We start from the raw sequence: 19,807 nt of genomic DNA, 5'->3' as shown, positions 1-19,807 counted from the left end.
ACAAACACTGCAGTCGAAATTTTGCTTGTGCGTGTACTACACGTCAAACTTCATACATATGTAGAGGTACATCCTCTTGTGCCCAATCGAGAAACCCCAGCTGCCCCAACCCGCTGGACCTTGCTGCAGGTGCCCGCAAATACCTGGATTAGGTATCGACTTCAAGTTTCCAACCCCACCAAGGCCACCCGACTGACATGGCTGCCACAACCACCTCCGGAATCGCCCTGGTAGTGCTGCACTACTTGGCACCCATCGCTGTTGGCCTCTATTTCATCGCAGCAAAGACCTTCTCCATCTGCCTGCTCCACGAACCCGCGCGATCAACAGGATCGAAGGCACGACGCTATCCCGTCATTGGTCTGCAGCTGATTGCCCTGGTGACYGTCGCCTCGCAGGGCATCAGTGCACTCTTGCAAGCAATTCGACAGCCCGACTGGAGTGCATCTCAAGACTACGTTGTCCATCTCGTGCTCCTTTTGGCAGTGCATAGCTGCTTCGCCTTGGGCCTCATAGAGACCAGCAATCCGCTATGGCATCCCTATCTCGGTTCGTGGCTGGTGGCGCTTTGCTTCGACATCGCTCTCATCTCCTTGAAGTCCACTTCGCCACTGTTGGTTGATAACGATTACTCGAAGAGCCGGATTGCTCTTTCCATCGCCAGAGCCTCGGCCCTGGTGCTCCTCTGCATTGCCACCAGCTGGTGGATCCTTCAAGACCGCAGACGGAAGATCAAGTTGGACGACGAAAGCGAGGCGCTGCTCGCCAACGGTAACAGCAACGGTCACGCTGCCACCAAGTCTCCCACGTCGCCGACCAGCACCGCAACTTTGATCGAAGGTTCCGATGATGGTGATGGCGGTGCAGACCTGGATTCCGATGGCGACATCGACTCGGAGGCTGAAGAGCCCGAGCGAGACAAGGAGCTCAAAGCGCAGCAGCAGCGACGTCTGCAGGAATCTGGCAGTTGGTTTGAATACCTCAAGGAGTTCAAGATCTTCATTCCCATGTTACTTCCCTGGAAGGATCGTCTTGTGCAGGGCTGTTTCGTGGTCATTGCTATCATCATGGCAGCCGAACGCGTCCTTCACATCTTGATACCGCGTCAGCTGGGTATTCTCGTCGAAGAGCTATCCAAACATGCAGGCACCGGAGCGATCCCTTGGAATGCCATTGGTCTGTGGATACTTTACGCTGCGTTGGGATCTGGCGCAGGACTTCCACTCATCAAGCAAATCGCACAACTGCCGGTGCAACAGTACGGCTACAAGGCGATTTCAACCACATCTTTCCGTCACATCATGGGCCTCTCGATGAATTTCCACACTGAAAAGAACTCCGGCGAGCTCATCAGGGCTATTGAACAAGGCACACATTTGCAAGACTTGGTCGACTTCTTCYTCTTCGAGGTGGGACCCATGTTCTTCGATCTGATTGTGGCGTTCATTTACGTGGCAGTCCTCTTTGATATTTACATGTCTCTCGTGCTCTTCGGCGTCGGCATATCATACATCTTTGTGGGCGCCAAGGTCACAGCCTGGACTATCAAGCAGAGACGCGATTTCAACTCCGCCTGGAGATTGGAGTCCAAAGTGCAGAATGAAGCCATCAATAACTGGCAGACTGTCTCGCACTTTAACAGAAGCAACTATGAATCCGAGCGGTACAGCAAGACTGTCGACGACTTCAATCTGGCCGAGTGGCGCTACTTCACCGCATACTACATGGGTAGCGGTGCCACATCTTTCATCATGCTTGCTGGACGTCTAGCCGTGACAGTGCTGGCATTCTGGCGTGTCGCAGGCGGCAACGCACCCGTCGGAAACTTCGTTACTTTGGTGAGCTATTGGGGAAGCATCGAGGTTCCTCTTACAAGTGTTGCATACTCTGTCCGGAAGGTCTCGCAGATGTTGACCGACTCTGAGCGGTTGCTTCAATTGCTTACCACAAAGCCGACTGTCACGGAGATTCCAGGAGCACTGGATCTGAATGTAAAGGCTGGTGAGGTCGAATTCGATCACGTCGACTTCTCCTATGACGTTCGTAAGCCCACCCTACGAGACATCACCTTCAAGGTCAAAGCAGGTCAAACGGTCGCTTTCGTGGGCGAGACTGGTGGTGGTAAATCGACGACGCTGAAGATGCTGTATCGATACTACGATGTGTCAGGAGGAGCCATCCGGATCGATGGGCAAGACATACGGAACGTTACACTCGACAGCTTGCGCGATAGCTACGGCATGGTGCCTCAGGATCCTTCGCTGTTCAACGTATCGATCATGGAGAACATCAAGTACGCGCGACTTGATGCCACCGATGCCGAGGTCAAAGAAGCTTGTCGCGCTGCAGCTATTCACGACAAGATTGAGAGTTTTCCAGATGGTTACAAGTCCATGGTTGGCGAGAGGGGTGTTAAGCTGTCGGGAGGTGAACTCCAGCGCGTCTCTATTGCGAGGGCTATTCTCCGTCAACCCAAGATTGTAATTCTGGATGAAGCCACGAGCATGATCGACGCAGAAACCGAGGATCTCATTCAGAAAGCATTCAAGCGACTAACGGCCGACCGGACGACGTTCATCGTAGCGCACCGCCTCTCAACCATCCAGCATGCCGACCTCATCTTGGTCATTCACGACGGAGAGATTGTAGAGCGTGGAACCCACGATGAGCTGTTTCAGCAGAATGGAAAGTATGTCGCGCTTTGGTCGAAGCAGCTCAACAAAGCCGTAAAGGAGGTCGGCGGTACGCTAGATGTACAGAGCGTCGTGGAGACTTTGATTCAGACGAAAGATGATGATGACGCTGCCAACAGAGATGGCAATAACKACAAGTAGTAGCAGACACGATACGACGGAGGCGCCAATTGAGCCAGGCATTTTGGGCTGCATTGTCGTTTTCGCTCTTGGAGAATGCCACTGTGATGACGAGAAAGTGCTTTTCATGTGCCATAGTGTTGCTAGTACTGTTGAAGCAGAAAAGCCCTCAGACATGACATGAGTCTCAGTCAAGACTTACTATGTAGAGCATCGCCAGACTGAATGAAGTAACTTAATGGAAGCTGGCATTCCTGAGCGGCAAGTCTCATCAATGCCGAGCAACGGGCAACGCTCATCACGTCCTGAACTCTCGTGCTCAGCGCGCTTTCATCTTCTTCGACGACATGCCCACAACAGCGGTTCAAGTCTTTGATGCAGCACAGCATACCATCATGCCATGGAAATTTCGTGACCGGCAATTGAAGGAGTGATTACAATCGACCTCGGCTCAGCTTACGAAGATCATCCTCCATTGCCGYCCCGCTGCCGTGCTCATATCAATAGACGCCGATGTAGTCTATCCCGAAGCTATACAACCTTCCACGCAGTATCCGGACAGAATCTTAAATCGTCAATCGTATCATCATGGGCGAAAGCAATCCAGGAGCCGGTCACAAGAGCGCACCCGTCGAGGTGTCATGGCTGAAGCGAGACGTCCTCCTCTTCGCTGCCAGCATTGGAGCCAAGGCGCCTGATGAGTTGAACTTCCTCTATGTAAAGCTATCGAATTGATTGAAGGAAACCGCACCGGAGTACTGATATTCATTCCGTAGGAATTCGACAAGAACTTCGCTACCTTCCCAACGTACCCTGTGATTCTCCCGTTCAAGAACACTTCGCAAGAAGTGATCGACTTCTATGCCGCTCAGCTCAAGAGCCGTCCCGAAATCCCCGGCGTTCCCAAGCTCGACAGCACCCGCGTCCTCGATGGCGAGAGAAAGATGATCTTCCACAAAGCCCTCCCCACGTCTTCGGAGGGCAGGAAGTTTGAGAGTAGGCACAAGGTCATTGGAGTGTATGACAAGGGCAAGCCCGGAACTGTGATGGAAACGCAGACGGATATCGTCGACGCTGAATCGAACGAAGTCTACGCCAGCATTATTGGCTCCGCGTTCTTCGTTGGACAGGGCGGCTGGGGAGGCCCCAAGGGTCCCAAGGGAGAGAACTTCCCCCCTCCAGAGGGCAAGAAGCCGGATGCTGTGCACGAGAACCCCACGTCCGAGGACACGCCTGTACTCTATCGCCTCAATGGAGACTACAACCCTCTGCACATTGACCCGACGCCCGGCAAGAAGATGGGATTCGGAGGTGTCATCATTCATGGGCTGTACTCGTGGAACGTTACGGCTCACGCTCTGGTCAAACTACTGGGCGGTGGAGACCCCGCGAGCATCAAGGAGTACGCCGCGCGATTTGCTTCACCGGTGAAGCCCGGTGACACTGTTGTTACGGAGATGTGGAGGACAGGTAACAAGGATAGCGAGGGATGGGAGGATATCAGATTCGTGGCTAAGGTCAAGGGTGGCAAGGTGTGTTTGAGCAATGGAAGGGCGAAGATGAGGGTGGCAGCACAACAGGGTGGCAGTAAGTTGTGATATGATCGATGCATACGATGTTATGAAAAGATATGTAAGGCTGTATCATTTGGGGTCAGCCAGTTGAAGCGCTCTCCCGTGTTCCTTGTTTGTCGTTGCTGCCGTGTTACGCGAGATTCTATCGATCGCCTCTCCGATTACTCCTCCACCACTTGCTAACGTGAGATATCTTCCGCAATGCTGTCCACAGCCATGGCCACTCTCTCTCAATCGATCATGCTCTGGACAAGGATGCAGGTTCCTCGGGCCTCAACGCGACGTTGGTCCCGGGGCAGTGGTCCAACAGCTACTCTCTCCGAGAAGCGCCGTTTGCTCATCCCTGTGCTGGATGCCCACCGGGTTAGCGCAGCCTGTCACGGGCGCAGTGCAACAGACTGGAAGCAGACCGACCGTCTGCGGTGTGAGCAAGGGTCTTTCAGCTTCTGATATCAGTTCTTTGTTAGGTTGCAGTCGCATTCGATGCCGCTGCCGTTCTCGAGACCACGGGATCATCAGCTCCATGTTCCAGCAGCCTGAGACCATCAACAGACCACCACCTCAAACCTGCAAAGGCCCCTGGCAGCCGGGTGTGAATGAAGTCGAAATCACACGCCATGTGATGACAACTCTCGCTCTCGCACATGCCGACTTTGCCTCTTCCAAGGCGCCCTGGCTCCTGACGCAGGTAGATTGGTGCTCTTGATTACACCAAAAGATCTGCGAAACCAAACGCGTGCAGCTCCAGGCTGTCGGACTGACCGTGCCTTACGGGAGGCATACGTGTGCATTGGGTGAAGAGCATGCGTGTGAGGGGCAGAATGATAAGAGCTTACGCATAACAGGGATCACCGCTGGTGATATATGAACGCAGCAACGACAAGAACGTCGCAAGCCGACAACGATCAGACTGCGAGTTCATCCTTGAGACAGCCGGCTGGATTTAGCTTCACGGCCGGGTATCGAATCTCTTTGCACGTGGCAGAGAGGCGAAGAAGCACTGTCGAACCTCTGGGCGAGCCATCCTTGCTTGCCCCGGCGTCGATCTTTGCGTCTGCGGCGTTTAGGATCTCTGGTTCCTGTCTCCCAGACACTGACATTGTTCCCACCATCATCATTTGTCCTCGACTGCTCGAAGTCTCGATCATCTCGTCAACTCGAGTGCAGCTGCTTACCCCATAATCACGCCAGCTTGACAGCCGCAGCGCTGTACATCGTCGCCGACGACGTCAACGACGTTACGATAAGAATTACCCGGACAAGCCCCGCCGTKGGCCTGACGAGCAAAGGTGGAGGACAAGCTACGCGATAGCTTGGGGAAGCGTTCGCAGTCATCACAGACGCTCAAGGTCCTTCAAGACGCAGCACCGTCGAACCCACAACGCTCGCATCCTCCTCGTCGGCCAGGACACGTTTCGACGAAGAGCTCATCGGCCATCCCCACACTCTCAACGACAACGGCGACCGTTGCTGCAAGCCAAACGAACGCTACGCRTCCTGCCGTTCGTCCGGGCAGCAGTGCCTCCACTATCAGCATGGAGGGCCAGTATACCGCAACTGATCTTTTGCGGCAGTCTCTGACGCATAGTCTGCATGGGTAAGTCGTCCCTTTCGTCATTTGCAATTACAGTTCTCCACACTTGGGCATGGGGAGCTACCTGAATCTTTCCACTGGAATAATCGCCGGAGCTCCGTAATGAAAGCACCGCAGCGAGACGCAACGCAACGCATCGCAACGAAAGCACCACAATGCAATGCTCCGGCCTTCACGACATGTCGTCTGTGCATCATTAGTGGGTCGCAACTTGCAAATTCCGGGTTTTGGGTACGGTAGATGGGAGATTTCCACCGATCAGGACTCCGGAAGCAGAGCCATCCAGAACGGAGCAACACTCCGACGCAAAAGGAGAAGTTGTTCTGAAAATGCTCGCCGCATTCCTCCAAAAGAAGTGCCGAGGGGCCGGATTTGGGAAAATCTCAACACTTCAACTCGCGTGAAGAGCGTGGGGCAAAATCCGCAGACCCTTCAATCGCTCTTTTGGCGCTTCATCGGGCGGCCTCGGTCCGGTGCAATGCGCCAGAGAACGAATGAACGAGTCTTCGTTTTCACCATTCCGCGAGTCCAGTGTATCCTCTTCCCGTATCCAAGCGCGCGAGATTGTTTACTTTTTTCTTGGTCAATTTCCACCTTTTGTGCAAATAACAACAACCAGCGTCAATCAGCCTTGCGAATGTAGCGAAGATGGCTGATCTCCTTCGCAGCAGCCAAAGCACTAAGATGCAGCATGACGATGACCACGAACACATTGGTTCCGCCTCATCCACCCCACCCAACGGTACGGCAACGCCGCGACCAGACCTCCACGACAAGCGACTGCCCGGGCTGTCGAGTTATTTTGCGCAGGTTCGTGACTCCATGCGCTCCAACAAACCTTCCGCAGAATCCGTCGCTCCTGCAAATGCAACTGCACCTGCACCTGCACATTCCCAAGAAAGCACAGAAGCGACACCCAGCGCGCTGGCAGGAGCATCGCTAGAGCCGCTCGGCGAGACCGAGAACCAGAAGCTCGGGTCACCGCCGCTTCTGCCACATGAAAAAATCACACCTCCACCCCCTCCCCAACAACAGCACGCCTACCCCACGCCTCCGCTGTCCAACTCCTCATCATTTCTCGCCATGGGTGACGTCGAGGCCAGCTCCGACGGCTCGACTGTGGCTGCATCTCTCTCGCGCCTGCCCTCGGTGGCGTGCACGGAGAATGGGCAGCCGCAGTCCACACTGCCGTCCCAGCTCTGCCGGGATACGTTGTCCAAATTCACCAGCCTGAGCATCTCCCAGCCCGCGATCTCCGCCCACATCACCAGCCCCTCTGCAGATCTTTCACGTGCTGCTTCCATTAGCGCTGCTTCCGTACCACAATCCCCAATCTCTCACTCACAGCGCCTGGAGAATGCGGTGCTGACAAGCCATGCTGCTCAGAACACCCCTCCTCACACCCCGCGAACTGGCTCGTACGTCATGAAATCGAAAGACGACGAGGTTGCAAACGTGCCACATGCGAACAACAAGACGAGCCGCTCCAGCTCCGGCGGCTCCCGCGCACATTCGCCTTCGCTCCGGCAGGCAAGAGGGCAATTGGAGGTCAGCATAGAAGAGGCGCGGGGTATTCGCCCAGCCGTGGACCCATATGTCGTGTGCATCTTTCAGCTGAATGAGGACATCTCTGGCGGACCAAAAGAGGACGAAATGGACACTGCGGTGGAGAATGAGCCCGCAGAGGAGAGTCTTGTCAAGGGTGTGGCGATGAAGCGGTTGGGCAGTGGCTCTGGGACACCCATGGCGATTCCAGGCTTGAAGAGTCGCCAAACGAGCCAGACAAACATTGCGGGCATGAGGCGGGGTTCCAACAACGTCAAGCCTGGCCATGTGGAGACAACCGATCCGATCTGGCGGCACAAGACTACGTTTGATGTGGTGGGTGAGAACAATGAGATTGACATCTCCGTGTACGACCGAGCGAACAACGAATCCTTCATCGGTCACGTTCGGTTACCACTCAACCTCGACGACTACGAGCACCAGCATGAGGACTGGTACAAGCTGCGATCTCGAGAGGGCCGTAATGAAACGGTCACAGGCGAGATCCATCTCCGCATTGCCTTCCATGTGGCAGGCAAGAGGACGTTTGGCCCAGACGACTTCGAAATCTTGAAGTTGATTGGAAAGGGAACATTCGGCCAAGTCTTCCAGGTGAGAAAGAAGGATACCAAGCGCATCTATGCCATGAAGGTCCTCTCAAAGAAAGTGATTGTCCAAAAGAAGGAGATTCAGCATACCATAGGAGAGCGCAACATCCTTGTGCGGACAGCCACGACCGAGTCGCCTTTCATCGTTGGATTGAAGTTCTCATTTCAGACCGCTGCCGATCTCTACTTGGTCACGGACTACATGTCCGGCGGCGAGCTCTTTTGGCATCTTCAGAAGGAAGGTCGTTTTGTCGAGGAGCGGGCAAAGTTCTACATTGCAGAGCTTATCCTGGCACTACGACACCTGCATCAGCACGACATCGTCTACCGTGATCTCAAGCCGGAGAACATCCTGCTGGACGCGAACGGCCACATCGCACTCTGTGACTTTGGCCTGTCCAAGGCGAATCTTGCCAAGAACGACACGACCAACACCTTCTGCGGGACCACTGAGTACTTGGCCCCAGAAGTTCTGTTGGACGAGCAGGGTTACACCAAGATGGTCGACTTCTGGTCCCTGGGAGTGCTCGTCTTCGAGATGTGCTGCGGTTGGTCACCATTCTACGCCGAAGACACACAGCAGATGTACAAGAACATTGCGTTTGGCAAGGTTCGATTCCCCAGAGATGCGCTATCGGCGGACGGCAGAAGCTTTGTCAAGGGTCTGCTCAATCGTAACCCGGCACATCGTCTGGGCGCCAAGCTAGACGCCGAGGAGCTGATGGCCCAGCCCTTCTTCCACGATGTGGACTGGGATCGGCTCAGCAAGAAGCTCTGCCCACCGCCATTCAAGCCAAAGTTGAAGGGTGAGCTGGACACCAGCAACTTCGATCCGGAGTTCACCAACGCCCTCGACGCTGGAGGAGAGGGATCGTCACTGAACGCTAGAGCCGCCGCCCTTGCCAGTGGAATCAACACTGACAGCACTCCATTGAGTCCCACGATGCAGAACCAGTTCAAGGGTTTCACTTTTGTGGACGAGAGTACGCTCGAACAGCAATTTGGAAACACAGATCCAGGCATGGACAGCTCCATCGACAACAATCGTCTATCGCGTACCTTCAGCAATAAGGCCGGTGATAGAATGAGCGGTCTCGAGCCGACCAATGCGCCCAATGTCGACGAAGACTTCAACCACGGCATGCTCGATGACATTTGAGCGTACCGAATGACCCATGAGACATGACTGGATTTACGACGTGCATCGGCTGGCGCATTGAGAGGCCTCAAGGAAGGACTGTTGCATTCAATGAAGCGAATACCCCAAAAGCACGTACACCTACACATTCACACCCACAACGACCTGGCGGCTCATACGCCACGTCTCTGTGCATATCACCCCTTGCACATAGTGGTGTTGCCTTGCACATCACAAGACATCAGTACGCATTGTGTTCCTTTTCATGACATCCAATAGTAGGATGTCGCGACTAGCAGAGCTTATCACCTACGCTTTGCCTAATTCCTCTGGAGCGGTCGTTTCTTCTTCGCAGCGTACACACATGGGCGGCATCGTTACCTTTTGTTGCTCGGGGCGTTTCGTTACTCGGGTGCCATAATGCGAGATTGCCTTAATTGTTTCAATCCGAGGGTTTTGCGCGCGCGGAAGGCTGAGAGGAACGATACCAGTTTGCCGTCGGATGTTTGATATGAACTTCTGCAGCGTGCGGGGAAGGGTTTATATGCATAGCGATCGTTCTGTTAGCGCTGAGTGAAATGCAAAGGTGTGATTAATGATGTTTGGGAGAGGTGTAAGTGATTCAACTTTTCGTTCAGGTGATTCCAGATCTTCAGGTAAATCAGCTGTCTCCTATCCTTCATGTACTGTGCCGTCTCCTTCCGCATCTTCACATGTCAAAACTCTCTCGCTCTTTCTCGCAGCTGAGCTGGAGTGAATACAGCGAGCGTCCAACACTAGCTCCATTTCTGCACGTGATTCCTCCCGGACGCTCGTTTGCTCCCGCATCTACGTTTCTTCAGAAGCAAACAACTTTGCACTTTTGCGCCTCGACATCACCGAATTTTCCAAGTAACACCAGAACACTCGATCCAGCAGGTAAACTGTTGTGCTCGTCATACACAAGATCGAATCACTCAAGCAGCTGGGGTACACCATTCATCAAAGACTACGGCCTTCATTCAGCACATCGGAACGCTATTAGCTACCGCGTGCGCGCCAGCAGTTTGAGTTTCTGATATCATGGACGCTGAGGATCGGGCAGTGGACGATGGGCGCCTTGAGCTCAGCAATACCGAGGGAAATGTCACTGGAACACCACCAAACACAGCGGACGAGGAGCGCCTTGAATTCAACAGCACCGAGGGAAATGTCACTGAAACACTACCAAACACTCGATCCAAATCAGGAGGAAACGGCGTGCCTGATGTTGAAGAGTCTTCGTCCGAATCCACGAACCCGCATGATGAGGCTGTGGGTGGCGAGGCTACTGATGCTGGTCCGAATGCCGAGTCGCCAGAAGAAGGCAAGGAAACCTGCTCCAGTGGAAACAGTGAATGGCGGGACGAAGAACCGCCTAAGCTTCAGGTCAATCATGAGGCACTGAAGCATATTGCCACTTACTTCCTGCCCGGCAACCACGGGAAGTGCACTGAAGTTCTCACTCTTACGAAAGGAGCATACCACGAGATCCGCGAGCTGCTATTCGAAGATGGCTGGAGCTGCCTCGGTAGACTCACGCGCAACCGGAAAGAGGCGCTGGGCGTGCTTGAGAGTGAGACTGCTACTGTCGATTATGTTCGTCGGCATACTACGATCCCTGTGCCCGAGATCTTCTTCGTCAATTTCAACCCAGACCATGTTGTCGGTGCCGCTTTTGTGCTTATGGAAAAACTTCCCGGGCGGCACCTATACAAGACTTGGGAAGAGCTGCGTCCTGCCCACATGTACGCAGTCATTGAGCAGATCGCGGATGTGATGGCGCAGCTCTGCAAGACGAACTTCAACTCGATTGGATCACTGGACGTCAACGGCGAGATCGGTCCACTCCAAAGCCTTACCTACTCACACGAAGAGCGCGGTCGAGGACCCTTCCAAAACACCACCGACTACATGACGAGTTTTCTGCATCCCGTTGAGCGACGAAGAGAGCCCATCATGCAACTCTACGAGCAGATCGAGCCACTTCTGGTCAATTTCATGAACCAAAACGGCAACGATCCCATCCTACAGGCTCCCTATCGGCTCACTCACGCAGACTTCGACGGGCAGAACATGCTATTCGAACAGCCCGATCCTGATCAGCCTCCACGACTCACCGGCATCATTGATTGGGACCAAAGCCATTCAGGCCCACTCTACTACCTGTGCAATTACCCAATCTTCATCCGGGACTGTGACATGCCGGTCTACCGTGATCAGTACGTTCGAAACCTTTGTCTGAGACAGAGCTTGGTGTTCTACTTGTCTCGGCATTTTCCTAGGGGCTCACAAGAGCGTCGCGATGTTCAAGAGTGCTTTCGTCAGAAGAGCTACAGTCTGAATGGGTTTGAAAATATCTTCATGGGAGCACACTGGAGACCTGAACTGGAATTGGGGGTGGTGGAGAGCTACGCAAAATCTTACAATCCAGATCCGAATTCGAGTCGGGATTACTTCCCTTACGGGGGCAAGATCGATTGGGAACCAGACTCTGAGTTGGAAAGCGAAGGTGAGGACTCGGAAGAGAATCCAGAAGAGGACCCAGTAGAGCACCGAGTAGAGCGATCAGAACATGGCCAAGAACAAGACGCAGAAAGGTAGTGAGCTTGGTAAGAAGAACAATGTATTCGGATCTTCCGGAAGTGGCCCTATGGGCGTCACGTTCAGTAAGGAGCTACAAAACACTACCTTACAGAGCACCAGAATGATGCCGATGAGCCTCGTAGAAGTTATTGTATTAATTGTCCATTCAGTCTCTGAACTTAAGCACGGAATGAATGGAACGATAAGCTTAGGGATGAAGCTGATCTCAAGGCGACCCAAATGATAGGACTGGATACAAGATTGGGAAAGGAGATCATGAAAAGAAGCAGGTTTGCAAGCTACTAACTTCGCTATCCCTAGTGCAGAGCTGTCGATATAAGGATTCTTCATCGAGGCAAAACACCCTTAGTCATCCTAACTACGTCCTAAGGCCTTGCTCTCCGCAGGCTTAACTATTGTGGGCCTGCTAGAACCCTTGCTAGTAGCAGAGTGGCTTATCGATCAACCGAGAGAGCTTTCCAGGGCACTGGTCTTGTTAATAACTTCTTGAATTCCCTGGTGCTAGGAGTATCGTACATGCTAATCTTGCCGTCATAATGCCATGCAATACAATCACTGCTCCTTCGTCCACTTCGCCTTTCCCTTTCTACCCGGTTTCGTATTCATGAACTTATCATCCTCCGCCTTTTTGTCGTCCTCTCTCTTTTTGTCCTTCGCCTTGCTCGCAGCTATGATCTTCGCCTTAGCCTCGTTGTTGCATTTCAGACACCCTTCGTTGTTCTGATAGAACCAATTTGTGTGAATCGGACAGACGGTGCAATGATCACGACAGAAACCCATCTTAGTGCGAGAGTGGTGTTTGCAGCCTACGCAGTGGTGCGTTTCGTCTTCGACGTCAGGCATAGTGGAACTGGTAGCTACAATATTAGCATTGACTTGTGCGAGTAACTTCGAGACACTTACGACTTCGGTGTGAGGATGTTGTAGTAGTAATTGTTCTGGTTCTGGTTCTGATCCTTGTTGTACCTGTTGGTTCCGCGTGTTGTTTTTCTCAAGAGTCAACTTGACAGCGTGGTCAAATAGTAGCGAATGCAAACGAGCTGTAGCAGTGAATAGCACAAGACTGCAGTGAATCGTGGCGTCTCGGTGAATAGTCATGTTCGCTGATGCGCGTAGTAGCAAGGGCAAGTAATTGACGACGCTCGTGGGTGACAATAGTACACCTTTTCGAATTCACGTATTMACATATGCGGTCAACTCCCTAATGAATGGGAGCTATTTAGTTCCTGATGTGAATGCGTGGCGCTGCTATTCTACGAATGCCGCTCCGCATGCTTGAAGCCGAGATTTTGGTCATTCACTGACGTTCGCGCTAACAAACTTTAAATTAGCCCATATCTCGTGGTAAAAGGTGCGGCACACGGGACAGTAGTGCCGCTTCTTCATGTGTGCGTGTGCGGGAGGCATTGCACTATCGGGAAGAAAAAGTTAGGTATGCGCTTCATAGGTAGGAGATGCGACTGCTTACACGTTTTGATGCCTGACCTCGAGGCTTGCGAGTGAGATCTTCCTGTGTGATGCGAGATCGAGGAAGATAGCGTAGAAGAGATGGTCAAGTCCTTGGGCTTTGAAGAGTAAACGCCGCTTCGACATCTTCGGGGATCTCCGGAGGCTGTGTGGCGCACGGAATTATATCGAATTTCTTGGCAAAGTTGAAGTGAATGAATGTGTCTCCGCCAGTCTCGTTCCTTGTGAGACGACCTGCGACCTCCAACGAGAAGCACATGACTCTAGGTATTGTATCGGTGGAGGCTCACTGATGAAGGCATCAAGATCGAAACAGTGGCATCGGACGTGACCATTCATGCTACGCCAAAAAAAAAAAGTATGGAGTCTGAGGAGGTCGCCGCTGCGAGCATGTAAAAAGATGTGTGTATACTAGTGGTGATGGACGTATATTCTGCGGTGTAGATGTGATGTTGATGATCTGAGTAGGGGAGATATCCAAAAAGGAACTTACTGGATTGATTTCGTCCTTTCTGTCTGAAACTCTGACTATATTGACCCGTCTGTTTGCTTGAAAGACTCTGTTCGTTACACCGAAGAGGTTTCCACCAACAACATCAAACATACATGTAATCTCCTCATTGGCAGGCAAGTAGGGTGTCCTGACAATGAACATACCACTACTGCTCATCCTCAAACAGCGCTCTTGTGTGTGTCAAACTATCTTCAGACGACACACCCACAATGACTGTTGAACATTGCGGCAACGAATGAAATGGAGTGAGCTAGGAGCCAGCACATTCATCGACAACACCGTCACAGTTAGCCGGAATAAGGTAGTTCTAACACGCTTGCAAAGCCATCTAGGCTTGACGCTTCGTTCATTCAATCTGCAAAGCAGTGAGCATACCATCCCACCACATCAAAAACGCACCGTCGGTCCTCATACCTTCCATAAACCAGACCATGCCATAAGATTCATGAAACCCACAGAAGTAAGACCCTGTTCCCTAACCTTTTATCCTGACCACCACGCAGGTCGATAATGATGCCACCTTCTATGCCAGAACGCCTCATTCGCCCAACGCCCGGATAACATCAAACCGGGTACCCATTGAGGCCAATTTTCAAACCCTGGCGCTGACAACACTGACTCTCCGTGCCCCAAGAACGTTTCCATCCCAACTCCAAATCGCGCGCCTGCATAAAAGCTTTCCTGCACTCTTCTGGAAGCTCTTCGATGAGGTCTTGAGAGACTGTGCTGAGGCCATTGGGTCCTGATGAAGGGTCGAAGACGTGGCCGTCAGGTCCTGGGTAGCCTGCGTTGGAGAGAGGTGCAGAGGAAAAGGCCGTGTCTATGACTGTGAAGTTTCGCGAGATCACGGCCGGGACTTTTGGGAAGACGGAACGAGTGTGGTGGTCTACGTCCATTGCGTCGTGATTGTGGCCGTTGGTATTTCCGTTCGTGAGATGAGGTTTCGTTTCAGATGCCGCGGGCTCGGGTGGGATTTGCTCCCATTTGGCATGTGTTGGCTGCATGATCTTTGGGTAGAACATCATGTTGGTGTTGGGGTCGTAGACACCGTCAAGATTCGCTTGGCGGAGGGATGCAAGTGTGGTGTTGAATTTGCTGCGAGATCAGTTAGTCTGTGATCTCTTCCCACGACACGCACAACATACCTCGCCTCCTTCGCATGCATGAATTGCCAGTTTTGTAGAGTGCAGTTGTTCCTCCGCTTGAGCGCACCACTTTGCTTTGTATGTGGCATGGTCCCGCCACCCGCCTGAGCTCGATATACCTCGCTTGCACCGAACCACGCCACGTATCGATTGCGGTTGTAGGCTTCCTGCGAGTCAGGGACATGGTCGTCTGGATCTGCGAGCTCTCCTTCCACATCACCGTTCGCCCTCGCTTCCGCAACTTTGTAGTCGTCTATGATTCGCCGTCCACCGACAATGATCTTGGCTCCAAATTCGCGAAAGACGGAGCGGGCAGTGACCACTCCAATGTTCCGTCCTTTGTAGCTGTTGGGTAAGATATCCCTGTCGATCAGATCCTTCTTCTCCTCATCGCCAACGACGACCTTGTAGAGCTTGGGGTGCTTGGTGAAGAAGAGGTAACTATCACGGAAACCACAACAACGTGCGGGTTCCGTAGAAAGCATGTACAGGCGTTCATCCTTGCCCATGATGGTGAATGTGCGCACACGATACTCCCGCCCTCCTTGAAGATGGCCCTTCTTATCGACCTTCTCATTGCCCTCGGGATCGTCGTCGACCAGCGCTTCGTCGTCCACCACATCCAATGCCCGGCCGTTCTTGTCGATGATGAACCGCGGCGCATCGGAATGGGCATTACCACGTCCGCGACCTCCGCGCCCTCTTCCCCGCCCACTACCTCTCCCACCGCCCGTGCCTGGAGGGCGGCCTCGTCTCCGGCGCATTGGTGTGCCAGATTCGCTCCCATCGTCTCCGGTGGGGTCCGGGGTGTTGCCATAGCCTATGCGTGACCGCGGCCGACCTCCTCGCCCTCTCCGTCGCGGGATTGTGGTGACCGTCGGAGTCGCATCGTCGTCGTCATCCTCGTCGTCGTCGTCCTCTGCAGCTGGGGTTGMCGCTTCCTCGTCTTCCTCGTCCTCCTCCGCTACATCTTCTTGGGGAGTCGCGTCGCGCGCATCGTCGTATACAACATCGCCGTCTCCCTCTGCCATTTCCTCATCGGATCCGTCGTGCACCACTGGAGGTGCGGATACGCCTGCAGTCAGGTTAGTTGCTTGCGACATTGACATTTGTGGTGGATGGCGCGGAGGCGCTTACGGGTATTTGTTAGGGAGATTCGCGTGCTCTTGCGGCCCTTTTTAAACGGCATCTCGGCAATCGACCAGGGTGGTCGAGGGTTAGGATGCTTTGCGATGGCTTGGCGAGATCAGAATGTGAGCGTGTATAGCTTTCCGCGTCCCTGGATTGCAGATGCAAGATTGACCTGGGACGCGAGGGAGCTTCCCTCTAGCGGGTGTTGATTTAGCCGGGATTTACCCGTCGCCATTCGACACATCCCACGTTTCATTCATTCTTGCTCACTCAACATTACATATCTAGACAAGATGCCCGAGTCCCGCTCCCGACAGCCGCTGGCATGGATTGACTGCGAGATGACGGGCTTGGATGTCGAGAATGACAGCATCATGTCGTTGGCTTGCTTCGTCACGGATTATGAGCTGAATGTGCTGGATGAGACGGGCTATGAAGCAGTTATCCATCACTCGCAGGAACAATTGGATAAGATGGGCGAGTGGTGTACGTCCCATCATGGCGACTCTGGCCTCACCGCCGCATGTCTAGCTTCTACCACGACCGCCGACCAGGCCGCCACCGAGCTTCTGGCCTATATTCAGCAGTTCGCACCAGAAAGAAAACGGGCTTTGCTAGCTGGAAATACCGTGCATGCCGACAAGTCTTTCCTGGTCAAGGAGCCTTGGAGAAAGGTCGTCAGACACCTGCATCATCGAATTCTGGATGTCAGTGCCATCAAAGAGGCCGCCAAACGATGGGCACCAGAACCCATCATCAAGCAGAGTCCGCAAAAGGCGGGTCTGCATGAGGCCAAGGCTGATATCCTGGAGAGCATTGAGGAAGCGAGATTCTACAGGAGAGTCTTCTTTCAGACGCCTGGTGGCGAAGTGTGATGGGTGTAGGTCAGCGCTTGCAAGATTGGTGCCTCCGAATTGAACACATGGAGTGTCTCTCCATGACATTCTGACGGTGGCAATGAGACACTCCAAGGTTGCCAGATCTTAATGCTACATTCTCGCATCGGAGAGCCCGGCTGTCCTTACTGAGTGATTGGCAGTGACATCCACGGGGCAGAGGCACGCCGCATGCAGCGTTGCGGTCATTGGGGTCGGACAGCAATGCAAGATGCCATGGCACATATACAGGTAAGTAGGTCATATCTAAGCCATCTGACAGCCATTATTGTCTTGCTGTCCGTTTGTACATCCAAGCTCAATGGAGGGACGATGAGAAGAACATCGGGTACACATGCATCAAACAATGCAGGACTGAGAAGGACATTAGCAATTCCAGTCCTCAATATGCCTCATCTACCCAATGGAATTCCACAATGTGGACGCGTTTTAGCGTGTCACTTGAGACGATCACGATTGTGACGATCATGACGTATGTTTACCCACGACGCGGCATTGGCATTGGGAGCTGCAGCGAACAGTATTTATTCCAGACGGATTGAAGACTTCTCCCCGGATCTCACGCCACCAGAATAACACCACCTTCACATAACTCACACAACATCTAGCAGTCACAATGCCGACATCCAAACGTCCATCGTCTCGCGCCGCAGAGTCCGAGCCCGACCCAAAACGAGTCGAGACAGACCAGACGAACAACACCACAAATGATAATGATTCAGGATCAGAAACACCAGATGAAGCCACCTTGGAGGTATGACCAACCATCATCTTCTCCTCCGATCTCCAGCCAGCAACTAAAGCCGACAGGCTCTCGAAAACGAATTCGAACCCTACGAATACGTCTGCCTCAACATACCACCCTATGGCCGCGACACAGATGAAGACGACGAAGACCAAGATCCAGAAGAAAACTCCGACGACGACCTCCACAAAAAGCCCGCCTCGGAACATCCAGATCACAAATTCATCATCCCCTGGTCCGCCTTCAAGAAATACCATGATTACTGCCGTTTCGCCACATATGTTGATCCGGATGCCTTTGACATGTACATTTACAACGACTACCAAGCCTACGGCACAATTCAGCTGGTCGAGAATGCCGTACGCTACCCTTTATTCCCTCACCTTACCGCATGCACACATGAAAATTAACGAGTAGTACAGCTCCACGACCTCGACAAAGCAGTAAAAGCGAAAACCACCAAACWAATCTGGAGCGAAACAGCCTTCCTAGCCCACTTCCTCAATCACCCACTAGCAGACCAATGGCCTCTAGCCGACGACGGAGAACGCGTGGAGAACCTCTGCAGCTTAATCGGCTGTGCAATCCTGACTGCACTCAATGTCGTCGACGAAGCAGACCAATTGAAAAAGGACTCCGAGTACCGTGATTTGGGCCTCGTAATGGCGCTCTACATTCACCAAAGCGAAATCTCTGGACCGGATATGGAATACTCGTATATCAAATCTATCATGCAATATGCCAAGAAAGCTGGGATTGATCTTGTGAAGGATTCAGGAGTCTGGGGTCTTGAAGCGTTCGTCGCAGATTTGGGAAGCGTGGAACGTCTCACGGACATACTCGACTCGTCTGCGTTGCGCGTACACCGTGACATTCAGGCGCAAGCGACGAACTACTTCGCCGGGTATAGAGGGTCCTGGCCGTTGTGGAAGGTCCATTATATAGCGAATCCGTCTAGTGGATCTCCAGTCTTCGTCCTTCAGCAACGAGGCGATGCCCACCGCGTCGTGCTCGTCTACAGTGTTTCCGAAAAACATTGCCTTGTTACCGACGGTAATGAAGAGCGTGAGGTACAAGTTTCGGGTCGACCGGTTGGTGTAATCGATTCTAAGAGGGTACTGACGCTCCTTAGCCAGAGCAGCCATCGCTTGCTCCAGCTTATGTACGTCTATTATGGCGATGGTCTGAAAATGGGCCACAGGTATGGCTTGAGACTTATCATTGGGGTCGACTCCCTTCTTGACGGGCCGAGGTTGCTGAGCCCGCGATTCCCTCACCCGCCCCATGGTTTCGTACGTAGATTCTGTCATGTTTTCGTACGAATGTTGTGGCATGGTTTCGAACGAATATGGTGGCATGGTTTCGTACGGATTGTTTGCATTGGGCTCGGCTCTCTTGACTTGCGATTGAGCAGGCTCTTCAACCTGTGAGTCCGGCGCCCGCAGCATGGTCTCGAACGAACAGTTTGGCACGGTTTCGTACGAGTTGTTTGCATTGGGCTCGCCTCTCTCAACCTGCCATTGAGCAGGCTCCTGAACTTTTGAGTCCGGCGCCCGCAGCATGGTTTCGTCCGAATGGTTGGCATTGGGCTCCACCTCACCAAGCTCATTTTCTTCCGCATCGAGGTCGGGGTGTATCACGCCATCATCCGACTGTGTTGCAATGGATTCCTCTCCACCAGGCTCCATCCTTTCCCTGTCCCRCCACTCGTGTGGCTGCCCAAAAACATCCGCTGTCGAACGCCCACTCGACTTGAATGCGGCGAATTCATCATGACCAAAGGCCCCTTCTTCATCAGGATGCAGGGCAAGAGTCTGCGTTTCCTATCCGTGAGCCGCCTTTGAGATGAAGCTGGGACTCGGGCTACTTTCTGAGGTGCCAATTATGTTCTCTATTGCCTTCCACTCCTCTGAAGTGGTGGAGTCATGGCTCGGGCTCCTTTCTTGGTTGTCAATCATGTCCTCTTTGAACTTCCGCTCCTCTGAAGTCACGGAGTCAGGCTCCGGGCTACT

The 19,807-nt window shown here is 53.1% G+C and overlaps 8 protein-coding genes; 6 read left to right on the top strand and 2 right to left on the bottom strand.

The window, feature by feature from the left end:
* Window positions 1-197: 197 nt before the first annotated feature.
* On the top strand, window positions 198-2,834 carry RCC_01885 (related to vacuolar membrane protein HMT1; the record flags this gene model as incomplete). Its single annotated transcript, XM_023767170.1, has 1 exon — window positions 198-2,834. The coding sequence occupies one exon, from the start codon at window positions 198-200 to the stop codon at window positions 2,832-2,834; it is 2,637 nt and encodes an 878-aa protein (XP_023622938.1).
* A 567-nt stretch (window positions 2,835-3,401) lies between these two features.
* Window positions 3,402-4,411, top strand: RCC_01884 (related to multifunctional beta-oxidation protein; the record flags this gene model as incomplete). XM_023767169.1 has 2 exons in its annotated part: window positions 3,402-3,530; window positions 3,590-4,411. 2 exons carry the CDS (start codon window positions 3,402-3,404, stop codon window positions 4,409-4,411), a joined length of 951 nt encoding a protein of 316 aa, XP_023622937.1.
* Window positions 4,412-5,922: 1,511 nt separating this feature from the next.
* Window positions 5,923-9,293, top strand: RCC_01883 (related to serine/threonine-protein kinase sck1; the record flags this gene model as incomplete). XM_023767168.1 has 2 exons in its annotated part: window positions 5,923-5,984; window positions 6,650-9,293. The coding sequence occupies 2 exons, from the start codon at window positions 5,923-5,925 to the stop codon at window positions 9,291-9,293; spliced, it is 2,706 nt and encodes a 901-aa protein (XP_023622936.1).
* A 1,041-nt stretch (window positions 9,294-10,334) lies between these two features.
* Window positions 10,335-11,894, top strand: RCC_01882 (uncharacterized protein; the record flags this gene model as incomplete). Its single annotated transcript, XM_023767167.1, has 1 exon — window positions 10,335-11,894. One exon carries the CDS (start codon window positions 10,335-10,337, stop codon window positions 11,892-11,894), a length of 1,560 nt encoding a protein of 519 aa, XP_023622935.1.
* Window positions 11,895-14,441: 2,547 nt separating this feature from the next.
* RCC_01881 (related to nuclear localization protein NPL6) lies at window positions 14,442-16,212 on the bottom strand (the record flags this gene model as incomplete). XM_023767166.1 has 3 exons in its annotated part: window positions 14,442-14,973; window positions 15,024-16,098; window positions 16,161-16,212. The coding sequence occupies 3 exons, from the start codon at window positions 16,210-16,212 to the stop codon at window positions 14,442-14,444; spliced, it is 1,659 nt and encodes a 552-aa protein (XP_023622934.1).
* Window positions 16,213-16,447: 235 nt separating this feature from the next.
* RCC_01880 (probable REX2-putative 3`-5` exonuclease) lies at window positions 16,448-17,029 on the top strand (the record flags this gene model as incomplete). The annotated part of the gene is made up of 1 exon (XM_023767165.1): window positions 16,448-17,029. The coding sequence occupies one exon, from the start codon at window positions 16,448-16,450 to the stop codon at window positions 17,027-17,029; it is 582 nt and encodes a 193-aa protein (XP_023622933.1).
* Window positions 17,030-17,666: 637 nt separating this feature from the next.
* Window positions 17,667-18,242, top strand: RCC_01879 (uncharacterized protein; the record flags this gene model as incomplete). XM_023767164.1 has 3 exons in its annotated part: window positions 17,667-17,804; window positions 17,861-18,154; window positions 18,213-18,242. 3 exons carry the CDS (start codon window positions 17,667-17,669, stop codon window positions 18,240-18,242), a joined length of 462 nt encoding a protein of 153 aa, XP_023622932.1.
* A 326-nt stretch (window positions 18,243-18,568) lies between these two features.
* RCC_01878 (uncharacterized protein) lies at window positions 18,569-19,483 on the bottom strand (the record flags this gene model as incomplete). Its single annotated transcript, XM_023767163.1, has 1 exon — window positions 18,569-19,483. One exon carries the CDS (start codon window positions 19,481-19,483, stop codon window positions 18,569-18,571), a length of 915 nt encoding a protein of 304 aa, XP_023622931.1.
* Window positions 19,484-19,807: the final 324 nt, after the last annotated feature.

Source organism: Ramularia collo-cygni, assembly GCF_900074925.1.
Source record: "Ramularia collo-cygni strain URUG2 genome assembly, contig: RCC_scaffold02, whole genome shotgun sequence".
Classification (NCBI taxonomy): Eukaryota; Fungi; Ascomycota; class Dothideomycetes; order Mycosphaerellales; family Mycosphaerellaceae; genus Ramularia; species Ramularia collo-cygni.
The sequence above is the reverse complement of the archived record's forward strand: the minus strand, read 5'-3'. Positions and strand labels throughout refer to the sequence as shown.